Source organism: Drosophila santomea, chromosome 3L (genome assembly GCF_016746245.2).
Source record: "Drosophila santomea strain STO CAGO 1482 chromosome 3L, Prin_Dsan_1.1, whole genome shotgun sequence".
Classification (NCBI taxonomy): domain Eukaryota; kingdom Metazoa; phylum Arthropoda; class Insecta; order Diptera; family Drosophilidae; genus Drosophila; species Drosophila santomea.
This window is the reverse complement of record NC_053018.2, coordinates 12453538-12479176: the sequence shown is the minus strand read 5'-3', so window position 1 is coordinate 12479176 and position 25639 is coordinate 12453538. Positions and strand designations below refer to the sequence as shown.

The 25639-nt window shown below is 40.3% G+C and overlaps 2 protein-coding genes across 5 annotated transcripts in view; one reads left to right on the top strand and one right to left on the bottom strand.

Moving 5' to 3' along the window:
* Positions 1–10: 10 nt before the first annotated feature.
* On the bottom strand, positions 11–2305 carry LOC120449144. The gene is made up of 2 exons (XM_039631478.1): positions 2153–2305; positions 11–2053 (listed from the first exon to the last, which is right to left on the bottom strand). Exons 1-2 carry the CDS (start codon positions 2171–2173, stop codon positions 617–619), a joined length of 1458 nt encoding a protein of 485 aa, XP_039487412.1. The 5' UTR covers positions 2174–2305; the 3' UTR covers positions 11–616.
* A 684-nt stretch (positions 2306–2989) lies between these two features.
* The window catches only part of LOC120449143 (palmitoyltransferase app), a 68773-nt gene continuing 46123 nt past the window's right edge, over positions 2990–25639 (top strand). For 2 of the 4 annotated variants that reach the window (XM_039631471.1, XM_039631470.1), the window contains exons 1-2: positions 2990–3143; positions 4869–5158. The gene's annotated coding sequence lies outside the window, so the exon portion shown is untranslated. The remainder of the gene's footprint in view (positions 3144–4868; positions 5159–25639) is intronic. The other 2 variants (XM_039631475.2, XM_039631477.2) reach the window with 1 other exon arrangement.

The window sequence follows — 25639 nt, the reverse complement described above, 5'->3', positions numbered from 1 at the left end:
AAGATGTTCGTTTTGTGATGGCACTTAACACTTTAATGTGAAACTCTTTCGATTGCATTTACAAATGGGCTACGGTGAGCATTGAACACTGGCTGGAGCTTACTTGCTAAATTGGTACCAGTTTAAGTCTTACGAAAAGATTAAAATCACAAAATCAAATGCATTAAGTACGTAAACAATTGGATCAGCTCTGGTTTTTGGTAAAAATTGATCAATAAGGATTCGGTACTATTTGTTATTAAAAACATGTTCTGATAAATAACATTTCCTAAGCATTTCACAACTTTCACTTTACAGAAAATTAAGTTGATGTTCGGATTTCTTATACAATATATATAGTATAATAAACTTCAGCGATGTCGATTCAACAAAAGTGTTTGAATCGGTAAAAGGAAACAGACTTATGTAAAATTAACTAAGCTCCAGTTCGACCAAATTCTGTTTAAATTGGATATAAAAACACTTGCAAATGTGTTTTAGGAAATCGAAACAAATTAAAATTAGAATGTAAACTAAAAACAAAGTAAGGAAACTACAGCTATTCATAACAAACGGAAAATACTGAGTGCATTAAGGTTAAATAGTTTGGAATACAAAGGATCCGCGATCCGCAGATTTAGGGACTCTCGCTGCTGTGGATGCGGCTGTGCTCCAGGATATCCGTGTTCTGCATGGGCTCCAGATCCGCTTCAGAGATAATCTCCGCCAGCCACTGCTCGATCTGCACGGGGTGGAATGAGTCCTCATCGCCGCTGTTTGCCTCGAGAATGATCTTGAGATTTTCAAAGTTTTTAAGGATTAGCCTCTTCCCCGGCTGCAATTGTGGTCCCGATTCGCTTTGTGTTAGCGATGTGGTGGTCGAAACTGGCTCCTGCTTGGCAGCCGAATGCTTGGGATTGGAGTTGGCATCGCAACTGGAATCGGCAGCCGATGTTTGAACAGGCTCCGCCACCTGGCTGTAAGTCCTGTGTGGCTTCTCCACCATGCTCTTCTTTATCTCATTGAGGAGGCGATTGTAGAAATCGCAGGTGACGTCGTGAATCTCAGTCTCCTCGTAGCGCTGGCCTTGTCCAGGCGTAGGAGTGGAATCCGAGCTGGGTTCGCGTTCGATCTTATCCGCCTTTTTGTTTGCCTTTTGCTTTTTGGACTGCGAACGGGAGCTGGCATTACTTGAGTAATTCGAACTGGAGGCGGTGGTGGTGGGCGTGGAGTTCGAGGGTTCGGTGGTACTAGAATCAGCGGATTTGGCCAGGGGAATCTCTGCACTCACCGCCTCTTCGCTGGCGCAGTTGATGGTCAGGCTGGCTATGTTGCGTAGGTTGATGGTGCCATTGCAATTGTTGATGGTGATTTTTGGCTTGAAGCGCTGCTTGCGACTCTTTGTTTTCGGTGGTTCTTGTACGCTGACCTTTGATTTTGCAGAGGTTTCGCGCCCCAAGCTGGACACGGCTTCGGCAATAGAAGATTCCAGCTCGTCATCGAGTTCCTCCAAGTTTAAAGGCGGCACATAAGTATCCCTCTTGATCTTAGCCTTCTTTATCAGATCCTTGGCTTCCTGCAGTGTGATGTTGATGATGGAGCGCTTGGCATTGTCTTCTACGAGAGTTCTGTTGCGGGAGAAGTCCACCACAATGGCCTCCGGTGGGGCGCCGTCTTCGTCCAGGTCGAGATATGATACTTGCCCATCCTGCAGGCACTTGTACATGGTCTCGTGGTCATCTAGAGGCTCTATGTAGTCCTCGTTCCTCAATCCCGTGGTGCGGTAATCCTGCAGCGCCAGCTGCATATCACTGTTGTCCAGCAGAAAGTGGCCGAAGCTTCGGATGGCGGTCAGTAGCTTCTCCTCCGCATCCTCGCTTTCCCCGGGAATGAAACGCACACCACTTTGATCCTTTTCGCCAATCGAGTTCTCCACTTCGGAGGGGGACTTCTTCAGCAACTGCTGCTGCTGCCGAGTATTCGCTATGACCTCCAGTTGCCGCAGCAGCAACTTCTCGCGCATATGCAATGCAGCACGGATTTCATTGAACTTCTTTTGTACGGTGTCTTTGACCTGGGCGACGGAAAATTAGGGCGTGTATCAGTAAACAGCAGTCAAAGCGCAGTTCATTCGGTTTCAGGGGGTTAGGTATAAGAAAAGTGGAGTACAAACCTCATCCAGATTCTTGTCCATTTCGTGCGTGCAACTGAATACTTTCTCCTTCTAAACGTTGAGCATTTTTTTTCATAAATTCCTGTGTATCAATATTTTTTGTTTGATCGATCAGCTGAGTTGCGGAGTGGCCGCCGTTTCTAGCTACTAAAATACCACAGTGCTCAAGAGCGCTTGTAGCTATAACTGGTCATACTGTGAACTTGGCGGGAACATTGTTAAAGTAATTTTGATAAGGAGATATTGTTTAATATCCTGGTTTATATTCAAAGTCAACAGAATTGCATCATTCATGATTTTAGCTTTATGTAAGAGATGTTACTAAGGTTATATGCGTTAAGAACAATTTCATATTGCTCAATACCATCTTCTTTTTAATTTCGTACAAAAAAAAACTTAAACAGAAGCTACCGATATAATTGTTAAATTCTGCTTTTCTGTTAGTGTGCTTTTATTAATTCATTTTTACAATAGAAATATATTGCCGCGCTGTTTTAACTTGTACCGTTAGATGAATTGCCAGCGCTGCCACCTTGTTTGCAGCGTTTAACATAGAGATAATTCTTATACCTGTATGACACTACATTGTTGTTAAAGTAATGTGTTTTAAAATTGCAAACAGCAATCTTCCGCTAGCAACCAATACAAACGAAATTACAATGATAGTTTAGATTGAAAAAAATAGTGCTTCTTAAAATCACCATTAGATAAAAGTTTAAAGCAGTGTCACGAGCCCAAGAGCGGCTTAAAAGTGTGTGACCGTATGATAACTTACCAGCAATCCCTGTTACAGAGCTCTGTTAGCAATTCACAGGTTTTTTACACAGCCCAACTTCGGACACACCGTCGTCAGTTTGTTTTCATTTCAAGTTGGCGTCGGGTTCACTCGAAATTTTGCACCGGAGGCGCGCATTTCAATTAAATTCGGAAGAGCGCTGAATGCGCACGCTGTTTCGTCAACCGTTCAAATATTTAAAGACGTAAAACATTGGTAAATTATAGCAGTTCTCTTAAGAAAAAAACCAATCGCCCATGTGTTAAAAATACATCGGTAATTCCGATAAATCGCCGGGAACAATATGAAAAGATTTTGTCTTTAATAGTGCTAAAAAACTACATTTGATATAAACGTATTTAAAATATGTTTTTGTGTTGGAATATGGATTTAAGAAGAGCATGAAATAAGAACTTACGTTCAAAAGCAAAAGCAAAACAAATCGAAAATCACCGCTTCCACGTATTTCTCAGCTGTCTTTGTCTTTAGCTCTGCCATCTCTTTTCCACGCGTCGCGGCGCCCTCAAGTGTTTGGTTTTGTAATTGCCTTTGCTTCGCGAAACTGTGCTGATTTAAATGTTTTTATTGCACTTTTCTTAAAGTAATATTTTCCCAAATGCAGTTGAAACATAACAATTGTCGCGTGGCTTTTGCAGCGCTGAGAAGAGAGAAAATAGCAGCCGTGTTTAAATAACAATAGTCATCGCTTATTGTTGTTGCCCCAACTAATTTGAACTGTGCATGGGTGTGCGTGTGTGCGAGTCTGATTGTGTTTGTGTGTGAAGGCGCGTTGGCGTTTGTTGTTGTTCTTGTTTTTTCTTTGCTCTGCTCAGACACAAAAAAAACGAAAGAAAGAAGGAAATATTCAGAGAATTTTGAGTTTGTTTCTCATTCCTTCTGCCAAAGAGAGAGAAGCGTAAAAAGAAGCAACAAACAAGACAAAACAATAAAAAAAATCAAGGGAAACACACAACACACATGCAAAGCAACAAAAGAAAAGGCAAATAAAAGAGAGCGAGAGAGCGCGAATTGTGTCAGTGACGCCAAAAAATTTAAAAATATCAATAATGCCCTCTAGTGTTTTATTTTCGTTTCGCCAAACGGTTTATAATTAATTAACTGCAACTATATTTAATTGGTTTGGTGTCGGCATTGTTTTTATTGCTCATTCAATTGTGTTTCCACTGCTTTTGCCGTCGTTCTGCCTTTGCGATTGCGAGACTGTCTTTGCAAATTGTCTTTGCGTCGGCGGGTCGTGACTGGATTCCATTGAATATTTTACAAACAGATGATGCATGTGGTTGTACGTACATATGTATGTTTGTTTGTTTGTCGCCTCTAAAACCACATGTGCTTGGGTTGATTTCTTTAAAATATGCTCTATAGGAATACAGTTAGTTGCTGCTTTTCGCTTTCTTGACTAGCTTTTTTTTATCGCTTCTAGCTTTCCGGTTTTTCTCCCTTTTCTCTCCCCTTTTTTGTTGTTATCATCGCTAAAAACCTGTTTTGTTTTGTTTTTCTTATTTTTTTTTTTAACTGGTCTCTGGGTTTCAAATTCGGAATTACCTCATTTTACACCTCAATCTCGGCGCTTTTCATTTAGCCTCTGCGACTAACCCACTAAATTAAATAATTTTTAATTCGCCCGCATTTGTAGGTCGCTGAAATGTTGTTGCACTTTCGGCGAGTTCAATTCGCGTAAATATTTATCAGCATCGAAAATACAGAAGAGTAAATATCCAAAAATGTAGTGGGATAATCCAAATCAGGTCTATAAAAATCCATACCTGAGCGGCGTAAATTTATTATATTTTTAGAATGTTTAATTGTAGGAAAGCACGTATCCGCCGATTTTACCCATTAAATACGAAACGGTACAAACTGATTATTTTAATATAAAACAAATATTTATATTATTTAATTTTTAAACCGTTAAAACAGCACAGTTGAAACCCTATAACTACCAAATAAACACGACAACCAAGTGAAGACAAACCAACAATTAGTGCATATTCTTTAAAAACTATAAATCTACCGCTATTTTAACCGAAAATCTGTAAAAAGTCTATAGAACTATATTTTCGTGAAACTAACTCAACGCGTGTAATCGAAAAGCGTACGAGTATTTAATCATCATCGAAGGCGAATGTCGAAAAGTGTTCCGAGGTCAATGTTTCTGTTTCTGCTGCTGGCAACTCATCGCCTAAATTAAGTACACAATCTGCAGCGAGGTGAGTTTTATTCGGATATATTTATTTGCCATTGCCGCATTACATACCCCTGACCCTGGCCCCACTTATTTTGGAGTATTTCGAAACGCCGCCCACTTGTTTTTGCCCCATTGAGACCTATTTGTAACTCCCCCCATATCTCTACCCATATCTCTACTACTATCTGTCTGCGAATCGTGTGAAATCGTGTGAAATACTTGCGATATTGGCGACCATGTGTGATGAGTAAGTTCAATACAAGTGGGCTAAGTACACACAAAGTTACTTGAATGGAGACGCTAAACATTTTATACAAATCAGTCGTTTTTAACTGGAGCAAATACATCTAAAAACTACGCAATTATTTGCCTGGTAACTTCAGTAGGTTAATTTATATTGAACCTCAATACTTTCCTTAACTTTTGCCTTAAATCTTGAAAGCTGATTTGCTAGCAATCTCTACCATTATTGTTACTCAATTCTTATTTATATTTCACTTCTTATCGTATCACGATTACAATGTCAGATAACTTATTTAACTTTCCTAGACAAAAAATATTTGTTTTTGATTGAAGGGAGAGTTCTAAAGTTCTTATAAGTAAAACATTAAAAGTTTAACTATCCTCATATTGGTGTGTGAGTGAATAAATTTTGTATCATCATTATTTATTTGTTAATGCTCGAGCAAATAAAAGTCGTTAATAAATTCCATTTCGCAAATAATGAGCTCAGCAAGCATTTAAATCTTAATTTTTTATTTATCATTCGATTTCTGGGACAAAAATTCCAATATTCGGTTGATTTACGTTAATTTTGCATCTTTGTTGCCAGCGGATAATTAATGCATATTAACTGCACTTAACGCGACATGGCAGCTCACATAGGTATTCCTTTTGTTTCAGATTGGTTTAATAGGTTCATTTCGACACGCGTAATAGAGTTTCCATCGAAGATGCGTTGAATTGAGTGGCAATTATTAAATTTACTGTAATTGCTAGTTACGAGGCAATTAATTAAATCCCTCGAATCGATTAAAATCGAAACCGCTTTAACAACTGGAAATTTGATTGTCTGTCTGTCTGCGAAGGAGCATCAGGCCAATAGCAATCCCATCGAAACTCATCCGAACCAATCCAATCCAAACCAAACCACATTCAACAATTGCAGAGCTATCTGTCCGTTCGTTTGTCCGTCCGTTGGATATATAAATTCATTACTCGGCTTTAATTAGTTTCAATTTGCACACGCCATCGAGATATCGACGGGTTCAAAGTTGTAGAATTTCAACCAATTGTTCGCAGTCCGGTCCGATTCAGTTTTCCGAATGTTTTTTGCAAAATTATTTTTTAGTTTGCGCAATCAAATTGAATGAACAATGTGCAATATTTTGATTCACACAATTTTGGCCAGAATTCTGGATGGGCGGCTAAAATAAATTAGAAATATGCATGGCCAGTTTAATTGTAAATAACTACTGGACACAAGTGAAACAAAACTAGAAATATTTGTATTAAATTGTAAGCTAGATGTTCCTCTTATGTGTGCATAGAAATATTTTGCAATAACTTTGGCAATTGTGCACTCTGATATTTAATCCGTACTGCAGAGTGGCTTTCGAAATGTTTGCCGTTTGCCAATTACAGACTTTTGACTTGTGAATTTTTATTACTCTACCTACCCCTCGACTAACATCTGACTGAGTTCTGAACCCTGACCCCCGGGCACTCCAGTTTTCCGCAGAGAGCTGGAAATTTGCATAACAAAGCCGCTTAGCCCCGAAGTGCTGAGCGGCATATTTTTGTATTCATGATTGATGGGCTGCGGCTTTCCATATATTGTATTTAAACAGATATGGCTAAATGCATACATGGCCAGCAAGTGCTATACTTTTATCTCTCCTGCAATTAAACTTAATCACTTGTTCACAATTAGCGTGGCAGCTGCGATAATTCCGCCTGTCCGTATGTCAGTGTGTCCGTGTGTCCGTATGTCGGTGTGTGTTTATGCCCATTAGTAGGACATAAAAATCCAGTTTTCCCCGAAATGGAATCGGAATGGCCGGAATGGAGCCCATTTCAATGCCGGCTGCCCGCAAGCACCAGAACATAAAAATCAAATCAAATTACATTACTAATGCGCCGCGTTGTCCGCGACTAGGCCACATTCACGCAGGCATTTGCATTTATTTAGCCAATTTATGCGCTGCAACCCACTAGAAAAATCGCCCATTTTTCCGAATTCGTATCCCATTCTAAGCTGATTTTATTTGTATTTGTGTTTTTTCTTTTTCCTTTTTTTTTTCTTGATTTTCTGTTGGCTTTCTAGCGTTACCTTCGCGTGTGCGTGGATAAAACGGCCAGGACGCCAAAAAACAAGCTGGTGACTCATGGAAATGTACGCCGGGTTGTCCTTTTTCCCGAGGACGACGGCTGTCCCGGTCGTTTTGGGTTTTTTTTATGGCTTGAATCATGCATTTTTTACCATTGCTGGCTTTTTATTGGCTGCCTTTTTTCCCGAAGCGAATGCGTTTAGCTGGGCGTGGATTTGCTTTTATTAGCGGCTCTCCAACGGGCGTTTTGTAAACAGCTTGAGCACAGATCATAATACCGAATTCAAACGGTTTTACTACACCAAGGGGACACTTATTTCCAACGCACATTAATTGTAAATGTGCAAGGTTAGGGTCTCAGATAGCCTGCTTTTAGGGTAATTGTTTAAGATGGTCGACAAAAGCCTCACCCACTTGTTTTTGGTTTGTATATTTATTAAAAGAGCAGTCCTTAAACTTTTGTATTGAAATTTTGCTATAAGATTAAATGATGGATTGGTTTCTGATTCCTCGAAATTGTTTTGACAAAGTTGGCTATTGATTCATTTGTCGCAATTTCGTTTTTAAGTTTCAATGATGGATGTGAATGCTGAAATACATATTCAAACCGTTTCATGGCATCTTGGATAGAAAATGGTCAATATAAGTTTTTACTCATTCATCTGTGACCATCATTCGTAATCAATATCAGACCTCACAATATGAGAGCTATCCAAACTACCAGCTACTCGATTGATGCAAGCCAATTTACGGAAATCCCGCTTCTAGAAAAAACTGGTAGAAGTGCATTTTTTGTGCTGCCAATACTAATGCGCCATGATTTATTAAAAAATCGGCCACTCCGTCGCACACATGACCGAATACCTAAGCGAACTGCTGGGGCTGATTGGGGGAATCGGATGGCATCGGTTGAAATGGACAGGGACCATGGACCGAAACCCACTCGACGGCAGGAGAGGAGTACTCGACTATTCATCTAGAGCAGACGGTCCGGTCGGACAAGTAATCTCCTTAAAATGCAATTTGTTTTGTTGCAATCAACGATTTTTGATGATGACGACGACCACGACCGGAACTGTTCAACCAGGAGGAGCTGAGGGGCAGCAACAGAGGAGCAGAAGGAGCAGTGGGTCAGGACCCAGCGATGATGGCGATGATGACGATGATGATGGTGATCGAATGCGAGTTGGGTAACAATTTGCAGCGTGGCCAAATAAATTGCTTGTTATTCGGCCCGAACTCTGCTCTTCAGCTCCCCGCAACCTTACTCACTTCAACCCCTCTCTCACAAAAAAAAAAATGATGGAGATGAAAACAAAATTCGTAGGATGCTTCTGGTTTTTTACGAGGCCCCCACACTTGGCCCAAACGCTTCGCTGCCATCCTGATGCATGGCAATGGCAATGCGGTCCGAGCGTTGCGACAGCCTCCCAAAATGCCCAACTGATGGACAGGTGGATGGTTGGATGGATTGGTGGAGGGATTGATGGTTGGAGGGTACCTGAATGACCGACCAATGAAATGAATGAATCACTAGCTGCGGGAAACCCTCAACTCTTGGCAAAAATGCAACGCACACAGGCGGTTTGAAATAAAAAATAGAAAATACTAGGCATGCAGTTCTATTTGTTCTCCTTTGCCAGGCAAATTGGTATAGAAACTCATCCGGCACGAATAGCGATTAATTTTTAATTCAACACGTCGCTCCATGGCGATTATAAATTATATACAACTTGTAGGTGCTTTTTAGTAAAGGTTTCCGCTTGATAAGAGAGCTCGGACAGACGTCATTCGCGCTCATTAGTAAAATCGAATAATTCAAGTTTGAGGTTTCCAGGAAAATCATTTAGTACTGCAAAGGAAAATATACACGTTCAATGTTAAAGAGTTTATTGAGAAAAACACGATATTTATAATCATTTTGAACTCAATGAAGTGTATAGCGGAGTAAAGTCAAAAGAAATTTTACGATGAAAGATAAGAAAACGACTTTAACAGACGTTTGCAGTGGTTGATAGCAAAGATTTCCGAAGGCAGGCAGATTGTGTTTATCAATTTAATTAAGATAGCAGCAGAGTTAAATATCAGTTAAGTATAAACAGACGAGAATAATTGAAATGTTTACAGCGTCGAACGGTGATTGCACCACACCTTTGTTTGTCGACCTTTTCAGTTGCAAGTTTCGAGGGTCACTTGGCCAGTTGCGGGAATGCCACCTTTGCTTTCTCACCTCTCGCCCCTCGTTGCATATGATATTGCGTGCTTTCCAGTAACACATTTGTTTGAGTTCCTTTTGTTTGTTTGCTCAATCCCCCTGTGTTCCCTCTGCATTTCTTCCCTGAATTTCCCCTGGCCCGCCGTGAACTATTTTATTTGCCTGCACGTATCAGAAGCGTGTTTCAATTTGCACAAAAATTCACATGTCGATTGCTGCTCCATCCATCCGTCTATCTGAGATTGATTTCTAGCACGGGTATTTGTCTGTCCTGCCTCCTGCCTCCTGCCACCTGCCTCTATCTTTCCATTCATAGTTCTATCTATCGGTTTGCCTGACTGACTGTCTTTCCATTTGCGCTCGGTTGCCAGCCCAACACCGCGTATACGCAATGTGGAGTTCCCTTTAGCATATTTCTGCATACGCCATGTGTGCATTACATGTTCTACAGTGGAGCTTCGTTTAGTCGAATTTCCATTTATTTAAGAGAATTCCATTTTAAATAAATTGTAAATTTTTCCTTCTTATTATGAATAGTATTTATAATTATTTATATGAGGAATTTATTTTTTTAAATGCCTTAAAAACCCAACACGTGATTTTGCTTTCTTAGTAGTTTTTTTTTGGGAGAAATGCTTATCAAATTCCCTGCGGATACATATATATATATATACGTCCACGGCTGTATGTATATATTTGAAAAAACCGGATCCAAAAGTTGATTCTGAACAGTTCAAGTACAATTATAAATATATAGCACTTTCTTGAAATTTTTTTTTTTGTTCAATGCTTGCAGTTTTGTCTGTAGTTTAAATTCGAGAGCATTGTTGAGCAAACATTTTGTTACCAGCTGTCTCCTGGCTAAAGTGACTCCTGTCGCTCAATGATATGTGCATTTATTTGGAGTCCTCGACAAATGGCAATTGATTAACTCGTTTTCCGCTCTCGACACCGGGCCATCGTCGTCTGTCAACCAATGGCCATGATGGCCATGGTGTCCATGGTGCCCCAGGTACGAACGTGCCCCATTCACCCGGTCAGATGGTCTGATATTTTGATATTGCGATACTACGATACAGCGATATAGCGAGTGTATAAACAGCATGCTTATCGGCAGTGCTTATAATCGCACCCACACCCACCACGATATATGTACGCCGTATTCGCCGAGGGACCGTAAACCATATCGCGAATTCAATGAGATGCCCTCCGCTCCGCTGGCCCCAAAATGCCACCACTCTTTGTGCTCGGCTCTGTGTTTTTTCGCTGTTATTTCAACAATTTGCTGATTAGATTTCATTTTGTGCTCACCCTCGTATTTTTCTTCTTCTTTTCAACAGAGAAAGTTGATTTTGTGCGCCGAGAGTTTCTTAATTGAAATAATTTAGTGCAATTTCTAAGAGTTTTTCTTTTTGCTTTTCATTTTCGCCTAAAGCTCGCCTATTTTACCTACGGCCTTTGTCTGCCTTTTACATTCTTTGATCGTTTATCTTGTTTACCTTGCCGCACCCACAAAGTTAAAAGAAAACTGAGGAATAATTACACACTGTGACGTAGATGTGGAGGAAAGCTGCCTCAGTCATCGGTAACTAATCAGTGCCAGAATTAAGTTGACAAAATGCCATGACCAGGCACAAAGCAGAGCTGCGATAAGCGGCTTTTATGTGGCAGTTAGTCAGTAACCCCCCGTCGACTTGGGATGCCAATTCCAAGACCTATTTGCAGTATTCAACACTCGGAAAATGTTAATCAATTTGCTGGCACCGAGTAAATTTTGATTGATTGCTTTAAAGATTCTAACAGACGTTACTTCGAAAATATACAAAATATATTTTAAACATGTTTTATCGGGTTAATTTGGGTTACGTTACGTTGCTACCTACATAAGTTTTTAGTAATTTGAAAAATAATTCAAAAGTGTATAATTAGTTTTCAATTAATTTACACTAATTTGTTTAAAATTACACAAAAAGTGTTCATGCATAAATTATGCGCTTTTTAATTGACCTCCGATAATAAAATGCCACTATGTACCGCCGGATTATGCAAATGGTCAACAAATACTGACAGGTATTAATAAATTAAAAGTACTTCGATAAATCTAAGGGGAAAGTAGTGAATATTTCACGGCTTATCATGAGGTCTATGTTAATGTCCCAGGATATTGCATCCTTGTGCTTCCTGCCGCTGGTGGTATGCGATAAATCTAATCTAATCTCGGACCACTCACTTGACGCACAGAGCACTCACGTTCTGGCATATGATTAAATATCTATTAGCTGTCATAAATGGAACGTATGTTTTGTGCAAATTATGCAGCAATTGCCCGACAAGCTGAGCTCTGAGCTCTCCCACATTGAGCCAACGAAATTGGCCAACTCCTCTCCTAGAATCCAATCATTCATGTGCCAAACGACATGAGCGATTACGTCGACACATGGGCGGGAAAATGGATTCTCAGTGCGAAGTCGGGTTGCCAGGCTCCCTGATAAGCAAGACAAATGTGCTGGTTGAAATCTATAAAAGCCATGTATTCCATAAAGCTGTGTGTTTCGGTTCACCAGTACCCGACGTGCATGCACATCATAAAGCATACGTTTCGAACCGAGCTGTGCTGCTAAGTCAGCACAGAGCCCATTCTGCGTATACGCAATATTTCGCCGGCTTAGTGGAGTCGGCATGCAGCATGCCGAAGATGTAGAAGAACACAGCACACACCGACAAAAAATGACAGAGAGTGTCCTAATCGATTTTTGATTTGTTTGTGCTGTAAAGGAATCGATCTTAGACTCAAAGTTTAAACAATTGCGTATTCCTATAGTTATAAGCACAGAAAAGGTAATAAAAATTAGTTGAAAATGATTACATTTTATTTTTGTGATATTTTAGTTGGTTATCTTAAACATGTTATAATACGTAATATTTTATTACTTTTGGAGGGGTGATTGCTTATTTTTCAAACATTTAGTGAGTAACATTGATAACCATTTTTCTGCCTGTGCATCGGAAAAACCAAAGATTGGCTGTCGCTGCCATGGTTTATTAAATTTATGTTATGACATTTTCTAATGCATATTTTGCCGGAGCTGTGTGCGTGCCTGAAATATTTTCCACGCTGTATCGAGCGTTATTTTGCTATGGTCTCCTATAATGTCCTGACATACTTGTGTCACAGTCAGGGCAAAAATTCGGGGGCAAGGAATGAAGGGAAAGTGGAAAGGTAGAAAGGTAGATGGCTGAGGCCGGAACATCACCTGAACTCTGATGTTACTTGAAAGTTGGCTCAACTATTTTTCTAGTGTTGTGATTTTCCGTTGTCACAGCGAGAGGAAGGTGCCACTAGCTGAGCAACTTTTGCGCTATGCCAACCATTCCAACTTCCTACTTTTCACTTTATATCTGTCTTTTTTCTCTCCTTCCTCCTTTTTTTTTTCGTTTGAGAACTTGGCCTGACAAACATTTTCATTCCAGTCGAGAGCAGCTGGAATGCATTTGGCCTGCAGTCGTCATCGTTGGCCTGGTATTCATTCCCTTCATTTTATTTCAACGCCGCCACCTTTAAGTTTCGCCTTCGGGCTTCAAGGCAAATATTTGCGCCCTCCGATTGAGTCATCGAAAGTCAAACATTTAGCTGGCTGGCTTCGTTTAGCTGCGATTCATTCGCTTCGATTCGTTTCGTTTCGATTTCAATTTGCCAGGGCGCAAATTGTCCATGGCCAGTTGACAGTCGACACAGGCGTTCGTCAATCTCTTACACACTTTTCCGCCGGCCATCATTTTCCCCCTGCCCATCGCGAACTTTTCTGGCTTTCGGAAAACGCACATTCATATCCACGCACACTCATTGTGGCATTGTGTGCGTTCTGGCCATTATGTGTGCATTTTCGCTAGTCCGCTTTTGTTTGCCTGATGCGTCTTTATGCTTTTATACCGCATATTGCTATGGAATTAGGGGTATGACGATTCACTTTTTACCTTACAATCCTTTTTTCCTGACAAAAAAAAAATATAAAAAAAATGTAAAGTGTTGTGAATGAGTTTGCCAAATATTTCTATATTTCTTTTCAGAAGTGCTGCCAATTTGATATATTACATATTTACATATTAAATTGATTTAATCTGGAGAAAGAATGTGCCTTTGATTTCTTTACTTGTTGTATTGTTTAATATTTATTAGAATGCTAACTTACGTTTCTAATTGTTTTTAATAAAAATTACTAAATTTTTCCTAATTAATCGCTAAGAGAAGGTATCGCATAGTCGCCACTCTATCATCCTAGTTACCTCTTCTCATTTCCTTTTGTTCGCCATCGTTGACCACATTTAGTCGTTGTGTGCCTGTGCCTGAGGATCACATCCTGCCGTCGTTACTGAGAGTTCATAAGGTACTGCCCCCCGGAACCCCAACCTCTATGGATCCCACCTCACACCTACCACCTCCCACACCAACGACCACCAATCTTTTTTCCGTCGACAGTTCCTTCTTCATCTCATCCGCAGACTGCGGGCCATTGTTCACTAATTTTGTCACGTTTGCAGCTTTTGTTAGCAGTACTTTGCCATCTTTCACTTACTTTTCTATACTTCTACGCCTGCCATTGGCTTGATGAAGAGGAGAGTGCGGACGGTGGGCGGAGCAGTTGACCTTCCCCCACCGCCTTATCCCCACCCACCCACTACCATTCACCCATCCAACGAAACTATGCCTTTGGGCTTGTTTGTTTGATTGAATCTTTCTGGGCGATTTGCTTTTGCTGCACTCGCTCTAGGCTGCTTTTCTTCTGCTTTGGCAGGAAGCAGCTTTCTGTTTTCACTATTTTCCGGAGGTTTGTTTTGAGGACTTCGCACACTACAGAGAACAAAATGAATTGTTAAATATTTGCAGTTTTTATATTTGAATTTTATTAACACCTTTAAACTTAACGCGGAGTGCTTATTGCTTAACGCAGTGCTTATTCCCGCAAATATTTATCATTGAATAATTACTGATTCTAAACTTAATAAACTTGAACAACTTAACCACTTAAATGTTTGTCCAATTGCCCGATTGATTGCAATAAATATTTCTATTACCATTTTCATAAACATAATCGCTTTTTCAAACTACGATAGTATTTTTATATACGCTCGAAAGTGAATGAAACTCCAATTGACTGATTTGCTTCTCTTTTGGTCCATCAACTGTAATTTGCTTGCCTTAACTGCGGTGAAGCTACCAGGAACATCCTGCCCGGCCCACAAATGATATGCAAACATCCTGGTGTGCCACATGCCACCTGGTTGGTTTTGTGCAAAAAAGTTTATCCTTACGAGGAGGTCAGCACGTGACTCGCCTGCCCCGCTAAGCATGCTGCACATTTTTGTCGGAGGCTTTCTCGTCAGGTTTTCCATTTCTGTTTTTTTTTTTTTTGAGGTATTTCCACATTATTTTTTTGTCGTTTTTTTTTTTGTGCTGATGCCATAAGCTCGAAAATACATACTTTTAAGCGCATGTTTTGAATATTCGTGGCATATTTGGCTGGAGGACGGGGGGATTCCTGTTCCTGGGTAAAATCTACGCAGCTTATCTACATGCTCCCCCACGAATGGCCCGCCATCATCATAGCTATAAGCTATAAGTATTTTTGCACAATTTTCCGCTGCCACATTGCCACTTTTCCCCACCTTCCTCACACTTTCCACTGACTTTTTTCTCAGCTTTTTGGCGCTGTCGCGGGGCCTTTACATCTTTTTAATGTTGAAAAGCTTTACTCACTTCCGTTGCCAGCGGAGCCAGGAAGCGGAAGTTTAACTTTTGTTAAAATTTTTAGTGATTCGTGAGGCGCAGACATTTGCCTGGCGACTACTGGCATTGGTCCTCGTGTTCTCATTTTATTATTCACTGTCATCACTTTTATCTGCGGAGAAGTTTAAAAGTAGCCTAGTTTAGTTTTAGACTTCCTTTTCAGATCGTAAAAAATACTCAACGCCCTGGTGATGTTTTGATTAATTACGTGTTAGCATGTTCTTATAGCATTTTTAATGTTTAAATATAGAACATACTTAAATGCCGTAGAAAAGTAGTAAAGAATTTTTGCTGTTAATGTACTAAAAATTTAATTGCTTAACTAAGCACAGTATTGTAATATTTTTGTATTTAACAAATAAATGCGATTTTTCTTAAAATACTTTGACAACATTGATTAAGTAAGATTTTAAATTAAAAATTACTTTGCATATAATTATGTTCATATACCATAGTTTTCATTAATTTAGTACGAGTATATATTAACTTAAGTTTATTAACTGTACGTTCAGTTTGATTTTGTGCTTGGTAATAAATAAGTGTTGTTGGCACTTTTACTGTACAAGAACACGATAGCTTCTGTGCTACAAAGCTCTTTATCAAAACTTTATTTAGCTGGGAATCCATAAACTATCTATGTTATTGTGTGTCGAGTTCGAACTGCTGGTAGATGTTTCCTGACCCGTTTCCTCCAGTTGACCCGCCCATCCGAAAGCCTTTCTTTTGCTTTTTTTGCAGTCCATGCCATAGTTTTTAAGCCCCGGACTTAAGTAGTTTTCAGCACATTTCGAAATCATCTCCACTTCGGTAGCTGCCACTGATTTGGCCGGCACTGACCTGCTTATAACTTTTGCAACGTGGAAACGTGAAATCGTGGCATCGTGGCAACGAGGCAACGCCCGATTCCCCATTGAATTTTCCACACGGCAAAGTTCCTGTTCCCGGCTCGCAAAAGTTGCAAAAGTCGGCAAACAGCCAAACTAACAAACCGGCAGAAGGCAGCAGGCAGCAGAGGGCACCTAACTATTATTATTATATCAGCCATGTTCGATGCGTGTGCAATCCGCCTCCTTTGCCTGGAAAATCTGGCGGGGAATTGTGGCGGAACCTTTTAGCTCTTAAACAAAAGTAGCTGCAGATTTGGCGTGAACTCCTGATGATTGCGTGCAGCACGACGACGGTCATGGCTTTTAACGTTGCATGTTGTTGCAGCCGGAGTCACGCCCTCACACAGATACTCACGAACACAGAGAGAGGGTACGCCCCCCTAAAGTCAGACACACACACAGGCACACATGGCTATCGGAAATGCATTTTCAGTGGCCGTCAAGAAGGCAAGAGAAAGCCATTTCACTTTATTTTACGAGCATTTATTGCGCGTCCACGACGTTACCGTTTTATTCCCTCTAGCCGTTTCAATTTTCGTGGAGTTAAGTGTAATCACAGCGGATGTGGGCCTGGACGTTCTTATGGGTTTGGTTTCTCTCTGGCCGCCTAACTGCAACCAATTTTAAGATCTCCCTGTCGCTGAAATCCCCTGCCCTTCTGTCGATTGCAAATCAATGTTTTATCCGATTTAAATGCATCTCTGTAATGGTATAAGTTTTAAAATAACTCGTATTAGCTTGGGTCCAAGAAATACTATATTATTTAAAAAGGAAATGATATTTGAAAAATATATAATATTTAAAAAGGAAATATTATTTAAATAAGAAATAATATTTAAATAAGAAAATATAAATACAAATAAATATCATTATTATAATAATCAAACAAAATAATGTAAATTTTAATATAATAAAAAAACTAATATATGATTTGATCTCCAGCCACTTACAAACTATGCTCACATTTTGAGTTATTGTTTGTTTCCTGGCCAAAAAGCAACGAACCATAGCACTTTCAGCCGGCAGCTTTAGCCATCACAATCTTATGCCCCTGGCGATGACATCACGACATCACGCTGCTCAGTAAAAGCATTATGGCAAATTGTTTTAAGCTGTGCGAAAATGCCATCAAAATCAGTTGACTATGCAAAGCAGGGGGATGATATCAGTGCAGGATGGTGGAAACCCAGAGGAAGCGGGGTCTAGTCAAGGGAATGGGATAGAATGGAATGGACTGGAATGGAAAGGAAAGGGCAGGACATTTGTTGCCATGGCTGGCCATTGCATTTTATGGCATGTGCTGCATGTCAGCAGCCATTGTTGTGGTCGTTTGGAAAAGGCAAGCGATTTCTTTAGCTCCAGTTCCAGCTTTTCTTTTGGCTATAACTTGGCCGAGTCTCCAAGGAGCCAGTGGCCATTCTGGTGGTCCTTCTCTGGTGTCCGTGGCCACCCACAAGAGCAACAGCTTAAGGAACAGATGCCACCCATTTTCCTTCGTCTGCTGAATGCTCGCTGTTTGACTCCCTGGGATTTGTAAACATATGCGGGGGATCCCCGAAGGAAGCGGTTTGGATGTGCAACCAAACTAATTTGATTGTCATGCAGCTGGACACAAAAAGCAAAGGATAAGGCAGTCCAGAGCATGACAAATTGCACATTTTCATGCTTTATGTACTCGGGTTGTGGTATCATAACGTTCAGCTTTAGGGGCGATTAATCCATAAATGGGGTAAAGAAATCGAAATACAAAACAAAAGCAGCCATCTTTGCGAATATTCTTTAATTAAATTACGTAGCAGGGAAATGCCAAAACTAAGCCTATTAAATGAAATTCATAAATGTAGAATTGTAAGCCTTGCTTTTAACATTTTATTTACATTGTTAAACAGGTACTAAGAATTTATCATCTCCTCTTTCAGCCTATTTTAATAACAGCCACTTTTTGCTGGCCAACACTCTGCTACTTAGCTTGGTTATACATTTTTAAAATATTTTCGAGCTGAGTAAAATGCGAGTGCCTTTGAAATATTTATTCTGTTTCGTGTGAAAACTCAGTCGCTGCGCTCTGCTGCAGAGCAAAAGCGGAAAATATAGCCTTATTTGTTATTTAAATCTCGCTTTCCTCAAACGTATTTTTATCTAATTTCCGTTATCAGTACGCTCGACCCGCTTCTTTTGCTCTTTTACTGATTTATCCACCTGTCGCCATGAATAAGTGACTCCGTCGCTCGAGTTTCAATTTAAATTGCACAAATTCTGCGCATCAACTCGAGAGCCCCTCGAGATCTCGACTCTGAGGTCTGTGTGCCCGCAGTTGTTCACGCGATCTGCTTTTTACCTGCGTTTACCTTCGCCGTATGCATAATTTAATGCAAATAATGCACTTGTTTCGTTTCGTTTCATTTCACTTCACATGTTGCCTTAAACACTCGCCCTCCCCCTGGAGATGGAAATGCAGAAAAAAGGGGCGTGTCAAGGGGAAATATACATATATATATCCAACTGACGGACTGACAAAGTGCACAACTTCATTTCGCATTAATGCAGTCGCTTTAACTGACTGTCTGCAAATTTATGCAAGGGAAAATATATTCAACTGTGGTTGCAAGCTAACAAATTGAAAAATATGTCACCAAAAAATACCTAGATAAACACGTGATTTTGTGTTATTTTGCATTGATTATTCTCGTGCAAAATTGTTTATTTAATTGGATAAAAATGGTTATTTAATTGAAACGACATTTAATAAAATCAAATTTTAAAATCAGTTTAAAAATATATTCCTTTATTTTGTGCGTAAAAATATATATATAAAAATATGTAAATTATTTTAAAATTGCCGAGGTCTGACACAGGAATTACTTATTAATTTACAACTAACAATAACGTTCTTTATACGTAAATCATAGTTTTAGAGGCCGTAAAGCGCGTTTATAACCTTGATAAACAAGCCCTCATAAAAAGAAATCTTATTACTTTCAATTTCGAGATCCAAGTGAAAATGCAACCGGGGAATTTAAAGTTTGACTCACTGCGGATGTGGCTCGGGGATACGGTTGCTGTTTTCACATAATTTTCTGCATGCACTCGCGTTTATTTAGCATATTTTTCCTCGGCGGCCTTGCACATCAGTTGGGTCGTGAAAATGCAAAGGAAAGGCGACGCCGTAAACTTAATTTCCGCCTGACGTCGCCGCTCGGTGGCTCCGTTTTTAATTCCTTTCGGTTGCCTCGGCATTTTCCGCTTTTCCCAGTGTTGTTTGTTGCTCTTGTTGTGCTGTTTGCAGCCATAGTCTTAACAACTTGTAGCTCTCGCCCTCCCATTCCATTTTCCGCACGCGGCAACGCGTCTCATTTCAATTTAATTTCCCTCTCGAAATACGCTCACGTAGCCAGGCGTCTGTGGCATTTGCCATTTGTGGTTACACTTTCAACTGCGAAGCAATTTTCATCATCATCTGTCGCTCCTGTCTTGCATTGCGCTTTTTTTCTTTCTTTTTTTTTTTTTTTTTGTGTAAGAAGAGCGAGGCAGATGGTTGGGGTTTGGTATTAAATGTGGGAAATTACTTTTCCTAGCTGGCCACGCTAATTGTTAGAATTCAAGGCTGTTTTTCCTGTCGGAAATTAGGTTGAGAATTTTCCAAAGTGCCTCTTGAAATTCACAAGAGTCCTGTTGTTGTTTACTGCTAACGACTTACGTATTTTGCAGCGCGGAATTATTTATGCGTTTCGTCCAATTGTCTGGATGGCACACGCGGCGTATGCGCAATTTGCACAGTTTATTACCGGTATTCTTATAATTGACTTTGGCATTCGCCACCTTCAACATCATCACTATCATCATCAGCATCATCATCACCATCACTCATACGCCAGGTGGGCCGGCAATTAAAATCGTTTGAGCAAAGTGAATGAGGCCCATTCAAGGGGACAAAGACGAGTTAATTAAACCGCAGTATTTGCATATTTCTTTCATTACTCCTCCGGCAGAAGTAGGGACGCATCTGGCGATGAGTGGCCACCACATCATTCCGAAATCCACCCAAATCCACACCCACCCAAAATGGCAAACAGTCACGCTTGCTTAACTCACATGTGAGGGGTGAGAGGTGAGAGGGGTGTGCGCAAAGTTTATTGCTCAATTTCCCAAAAACTTTTCGCCAAGCAACCAACCTGCTTTCGGTTTGCCTTTCCCGGAAAAGCAGGAGGCTGCAGCGGAAGGCATTACCGCCAAAACCCACGCACATCGAGTTAACATGCAAATTTCAGATACTTTCGCAAACTGTATACCGCCAGCCTAGAACTCCTGCATTCTAGAATCCTTCGGCTGCGAATTCTCCGGAGTTAGCCCAAGGCGCTGTAAACGCAGATAAGCCGCGACAATGTTTGAACAGTTGCTGTGTCGTGTCAATGACTTTTACGTGTTAGCCAGATTTTTATTAGCGCAACTTTGTGCCCCATACGCAACTTACTCACTCCTCGGGGGGCTTTTGCCGAAAAATATAGGAATTTGCATTAAAATTGTTTATCGAGTTTCGAAATTTGCGCCACTAAACCTGGGAAATTCTTTGAACATTGTAGAATAATCCGAGCAAAAATATATATAATATTAAAAAACTTAATCAGACCGTGGTAACTCCGTTCGAAATAATTAAAGTTCTGATTCTATTTAATGAAAACAATATAAATTTAGCACATTTTTATGTACTCACTAATTGTGAGAACATGAAATTTACTTAATTGAATACTGGGAAATTTTAGATTGGCACCGGAATGTTTAAAATAGCTACTGCTCACTAACAACTTTTGTAACTCTAGTGAAAATATTCATTATTTTAAGAACAATTAAAATGCCATTAAAATTTAATTAATGTACTCTTTCTTTTTTTCAGGTAATTTCAATGGGAATTTAAAAGCCTTCTAACAGTCTGTTGAATTTAATGAATTAATATGGTGAGAACATCAAAATCAATTCAATAAATACTGAAACTGTCATAAGAAAATCGCTCGAATCAATGTTCCCTTTATTAAATAAATTTAATGGTTTTTATGCTGTTATTACTATTAAAATAGAAGTGAAGCATATAAAGTAAATAAGAATAATATTTATAGACTTGTAATCTTATTTTAATGATCCAAGTTTGTATAAAACCGGAATTCATAATTTTTAAAGGTAGCTATTAAATTAAAATTATTATTTATCTAACCCCTAAGAAGTCAAGCAGCCATGGCGATAATAATTTATAACTTTAACCTTGGGCCAGAAAATAGACGCTGCAGGTTTTCGAGATTCCTTTCGGTTGGCCACCTTACGGACCCTCGCCAATTTTCTGGGCGCTGCAGTGTCCACTGTGATTTACAGCCAAGCCTGCCTGCAATGACCTGGCCGCCTCATTGTGGCCCCGCCCCTTTTCAATTCGGCACCCCGCCTCGCCCTCTCGTCCTTTTTACCCCCATCACAACTTCCGGGGCAAACGTGCGCAAAAAGTTTCCGATTCTGACCGCCGACCGCAACAAGGACATTTATGTTTTGCTGCAGGCCAATGTTATTCTTCCTGTTCATGTTTTTGTTTTTGGTTTTGGTGTTGTGTTGGTATTTGTTTGGGTCCTGCAGCCCAGAAAGGCCACAATTACACAAGAGCATTATGCGCTGCTCTGTTTCAAGAATTCTATTTACCTTGAGCAAAATAAGCCTACGTAGTTGAGGGTCCTGCCTTCTGTTGCCTGTTCGCAAATATTTCGTTATTTCATTTTGTGTGGGCAATTCCATGTTTCGTAGGACGTAGATGTTTTCGAGAATGTGGCTACACAGCCCCATTCGGGATTTCCTACGTCGATGATGCCAGGAATGTGTTCACGATGTGCTATCCTCTAATCTCTGGGTATTAATTGAGCCAAAGAATGTTTGGGGGATACATTTAATTACAGGAAGATAGAAAAAATGTACGTAGGTTTATTAACTGTTGGGTGGTGTAACTTATCTTGTGCTTTTCAGCTAGCTTAAACAATGTTCTCAAACTTGTAAGCTATTGAAGAATGTTAAATGATCTTGCTTAAGTTTATTTTATATTCTCGAAAAGCGTCTTATATGCTTTAAAGCCCTTTAAATTTATATCAACGAATAACATTTACCAACATTAAATACCTCTTTAAACATTCAATTAAAACCGTATCTTCCGCAACAAGAAAAGCCATTGAATTTAATGCCCAGCGTAACACGAGATACATCCCCCGGGAAGCTTCTAATTTGACCTGTCGAATTCGGGTCGACTGCCATTCCCATTTTTATTTATTGACGTCTTATTTATGGACCCGGGCCGGGCCATTCACTTCGACCTGGTTGAGGAGCCAAAAGGTTTGTGCGTGCCAGAAGCTGTTAATGAGCCAAGTGCTCGGCCAGCACACTTGGCCCTAATCCACTCAATGCCAGTCGTCCTTCGTCCTTGCTTCCCTTCGCCTGCCGAGAAGTGGGTATTGAGAGTATTGGCTATCCACAGCTAAGCCATTTGATTAGCCATCGACGAGTAATTCCAGTTTCAATAGTTGGATTTTCCGACTGGAGCTGTGGAAATCCCACCCTTCCAAACCAATTTGCTCGGCATCTGACAAATATATACCCAGACTCACTAGAAAGTGGCCGCAAAATGCTGGCCAGTTGTTCATTTGAGGTCCCAAACTCCACTACTACTACTATTACCACCACCATCACCACTTTCATTTCCAATTCCAATTCCAAATTGCAAGTTTCAAGTTCGGTATAGTTGTATATTTGCAACTGTAGAATTTTATAGAACAAAATTAAACACTGCACGTACTGCTGGACCACTGCTTCTTGTTTGTATTTTATTTTTTTTCCCTTGTATTTGCTTGGGTTTATTTTCTGAACTTGCACTCGCCATCGGCATCCCTTTGCTCCACTTGCAGTTTAATTTGTACATCGATAAATTTTTTGAGCTGTCACGATACCCACACACACGCATACCCATACACACGAGTGCAGAGTGTGTGTGTTTGAGTTGGCCAAATAACCATAAATCGCCAGCTTGCCGTGCGATTGTCGCTTTGAAATATCGTTTAACTTGGCCGGGCCGTAAACTGGATCCTGAAACGCTGAAAGGATTTATCCTGGGCCACTAAATGTGCAGGCATTTCGCTAATTAGCCGGCCATTAAAAAATATGTAAGCTCTCTTTCTGCATTTTCTGCTGCCGCTGCTGCTGCTGATGCTGCTTCTGCTGTTTTCATTTCCATTCATAATTTGCGCAGTGGTCCGGACATTAATCAACTTGCCCAGTACGAAAAGTCTGTCAATAGCAGCCCCATCCTTCAATTCCGTTTGCCTGAATACAAAAATGTATATATATGTATATAAATCCCTCCCCCTATTTTGCGCTAAGCGAACAAAGAAAGTTTTGAATCAATTCAAGTTGTCCAAAGTTAAATCCGCGCACTGCATCGCCAGCTTTGCACTCAATTAAGTGACTTGTGCCCGGAGTTGCAAGTGCGTGATGAAGGCGGCTTCTTTACCAGTTTACCCCAGCAACAGCTAAGGAAAAACAATTTTCCCGCTCAGCACAAATGGGTGAAAAAAGATGGCAGAAAGGAAAATCGAGAAGCTAAAAATATAAAGAAAGCAAATCCACTTCAATGGGGAAACAAGAAAAACAACAGCAACAACGACGGTAGCGACTTGAGTGCCAACAATTGAAGCAGCTGGCCCGTCAAAAGTTGCCACTTTCTTGGCACTGTCCTTGCACCCAGGACTCCCAGGACTCGCAGGTCTTCCAAGCACTACCCATTTCCATCACCATCATCCGAGCAACCCATCCTCGCCGGCGCACACGTGAGCTGGTAAAGTTTTACTGGCATTTTACCACTTTTGCCCCGACTTCCGCCTGATTGACTTGCATCGAGTTGACTTAGCACAGCTTCTTCTTCACGGCTTTTTCTTTATTGGCCGGCATAGATAGATAGATAGATAGATCCTCTCCAGCTCTTGGCATTGGTTGCGTAAACTAATTTTCCATGTCGTCACTTGATTGTTTTAAAAGCCAACTTTACTTTGTTGACAATCTACACACACCCGCACATATGTGGCCAGGGTAAAACATTTAAGCCTTTCAATTGTCCGTGCTGAGATGCAATTTGTCAATGGGAATGGAATGCCATCGACCCTTCGGGCCACTGCATCCAACTGTTCGATGACTAATGCAGTTTTTGTGTTACGTGTTAACTCCTGGACAGAAGATGCCTTTCGCTTCAGTTAGATCAAACGTGGAGGCAAAAGCAATGCATTTCCACATTTCACCTTTGAATTAGTTTAGTCTTTATTTTTCAAAATTTCGCTAAAAACTTTCTTTTTAGAAATAAACAATAAAATAAAGTTAAGCCATACAAAGTAGTAGTTTTTAGTAAGGATATTTAATACTTCCTGATACTTTATAATTGCCACTCATTTAAATTGCATTTTTTCTCCATTTGTGGGAAGGCATAGATAAGCTTTCTATATTTTCAAGCTTACAATGCATCCATATAGCTAACAGAAAACTCCCCATTAAAAGCCAATATTGATATTGAGTAAATAGGCATTAGTAGCTGTTGTAATCCCTCAAAGGAAATCCCTCTTTTATACAAATTCGCAGGATTAACGCCGTTCAATGCTGCAAAACGTATAAGCTATAATACAAATATCCTCAGCTGGTGTCCTTTTAAGCAAGGATATTTGATCGACTGTGCACCAGACCACACATTGTTGTGTGTGACTTGAGAAAGGCAGGAGTGCGGGTGCCACAGACATTTCCGCAATGTATTTTGACTTGAGGCATTTGCGAGATGATGGATAATGGCATTCAATTTGCGGAATTGCTCGACTCGAGTTCGATGCGATTCATTGCGATTGAATGCAAGTCCTTGTGCGTCCTTGTCTGAGTGTGTCTGGCTTAAATAGTTACGTCAATTAATTTACAACGCATTGTGTCAGTCCGTTGTCGTATGCATTATAAATGATTTGTGAGCCGCTCGGCCTTTTGCCTCTTCGCATTGCCTTGCGTGTTCATTAGCTAGCAGAATGCAGAAGGCAGAAGGCCGAAGGGGCACGCGTTTATGGGTCAACTGCTGTGACCTCGTTTGTGGGTTAACCCTAAACCGTAAACTGTAAACCGTAAACCCTAACCCGCCCCGCCTGCATTTCGATATTGGATTGAAGGAGTAGAGCATGGGAACAGAACGTAACAGTACGGCGACTGCTCTTCAAACTATTTGCAGTGCTTTGCTAATTTTCATTGCCCC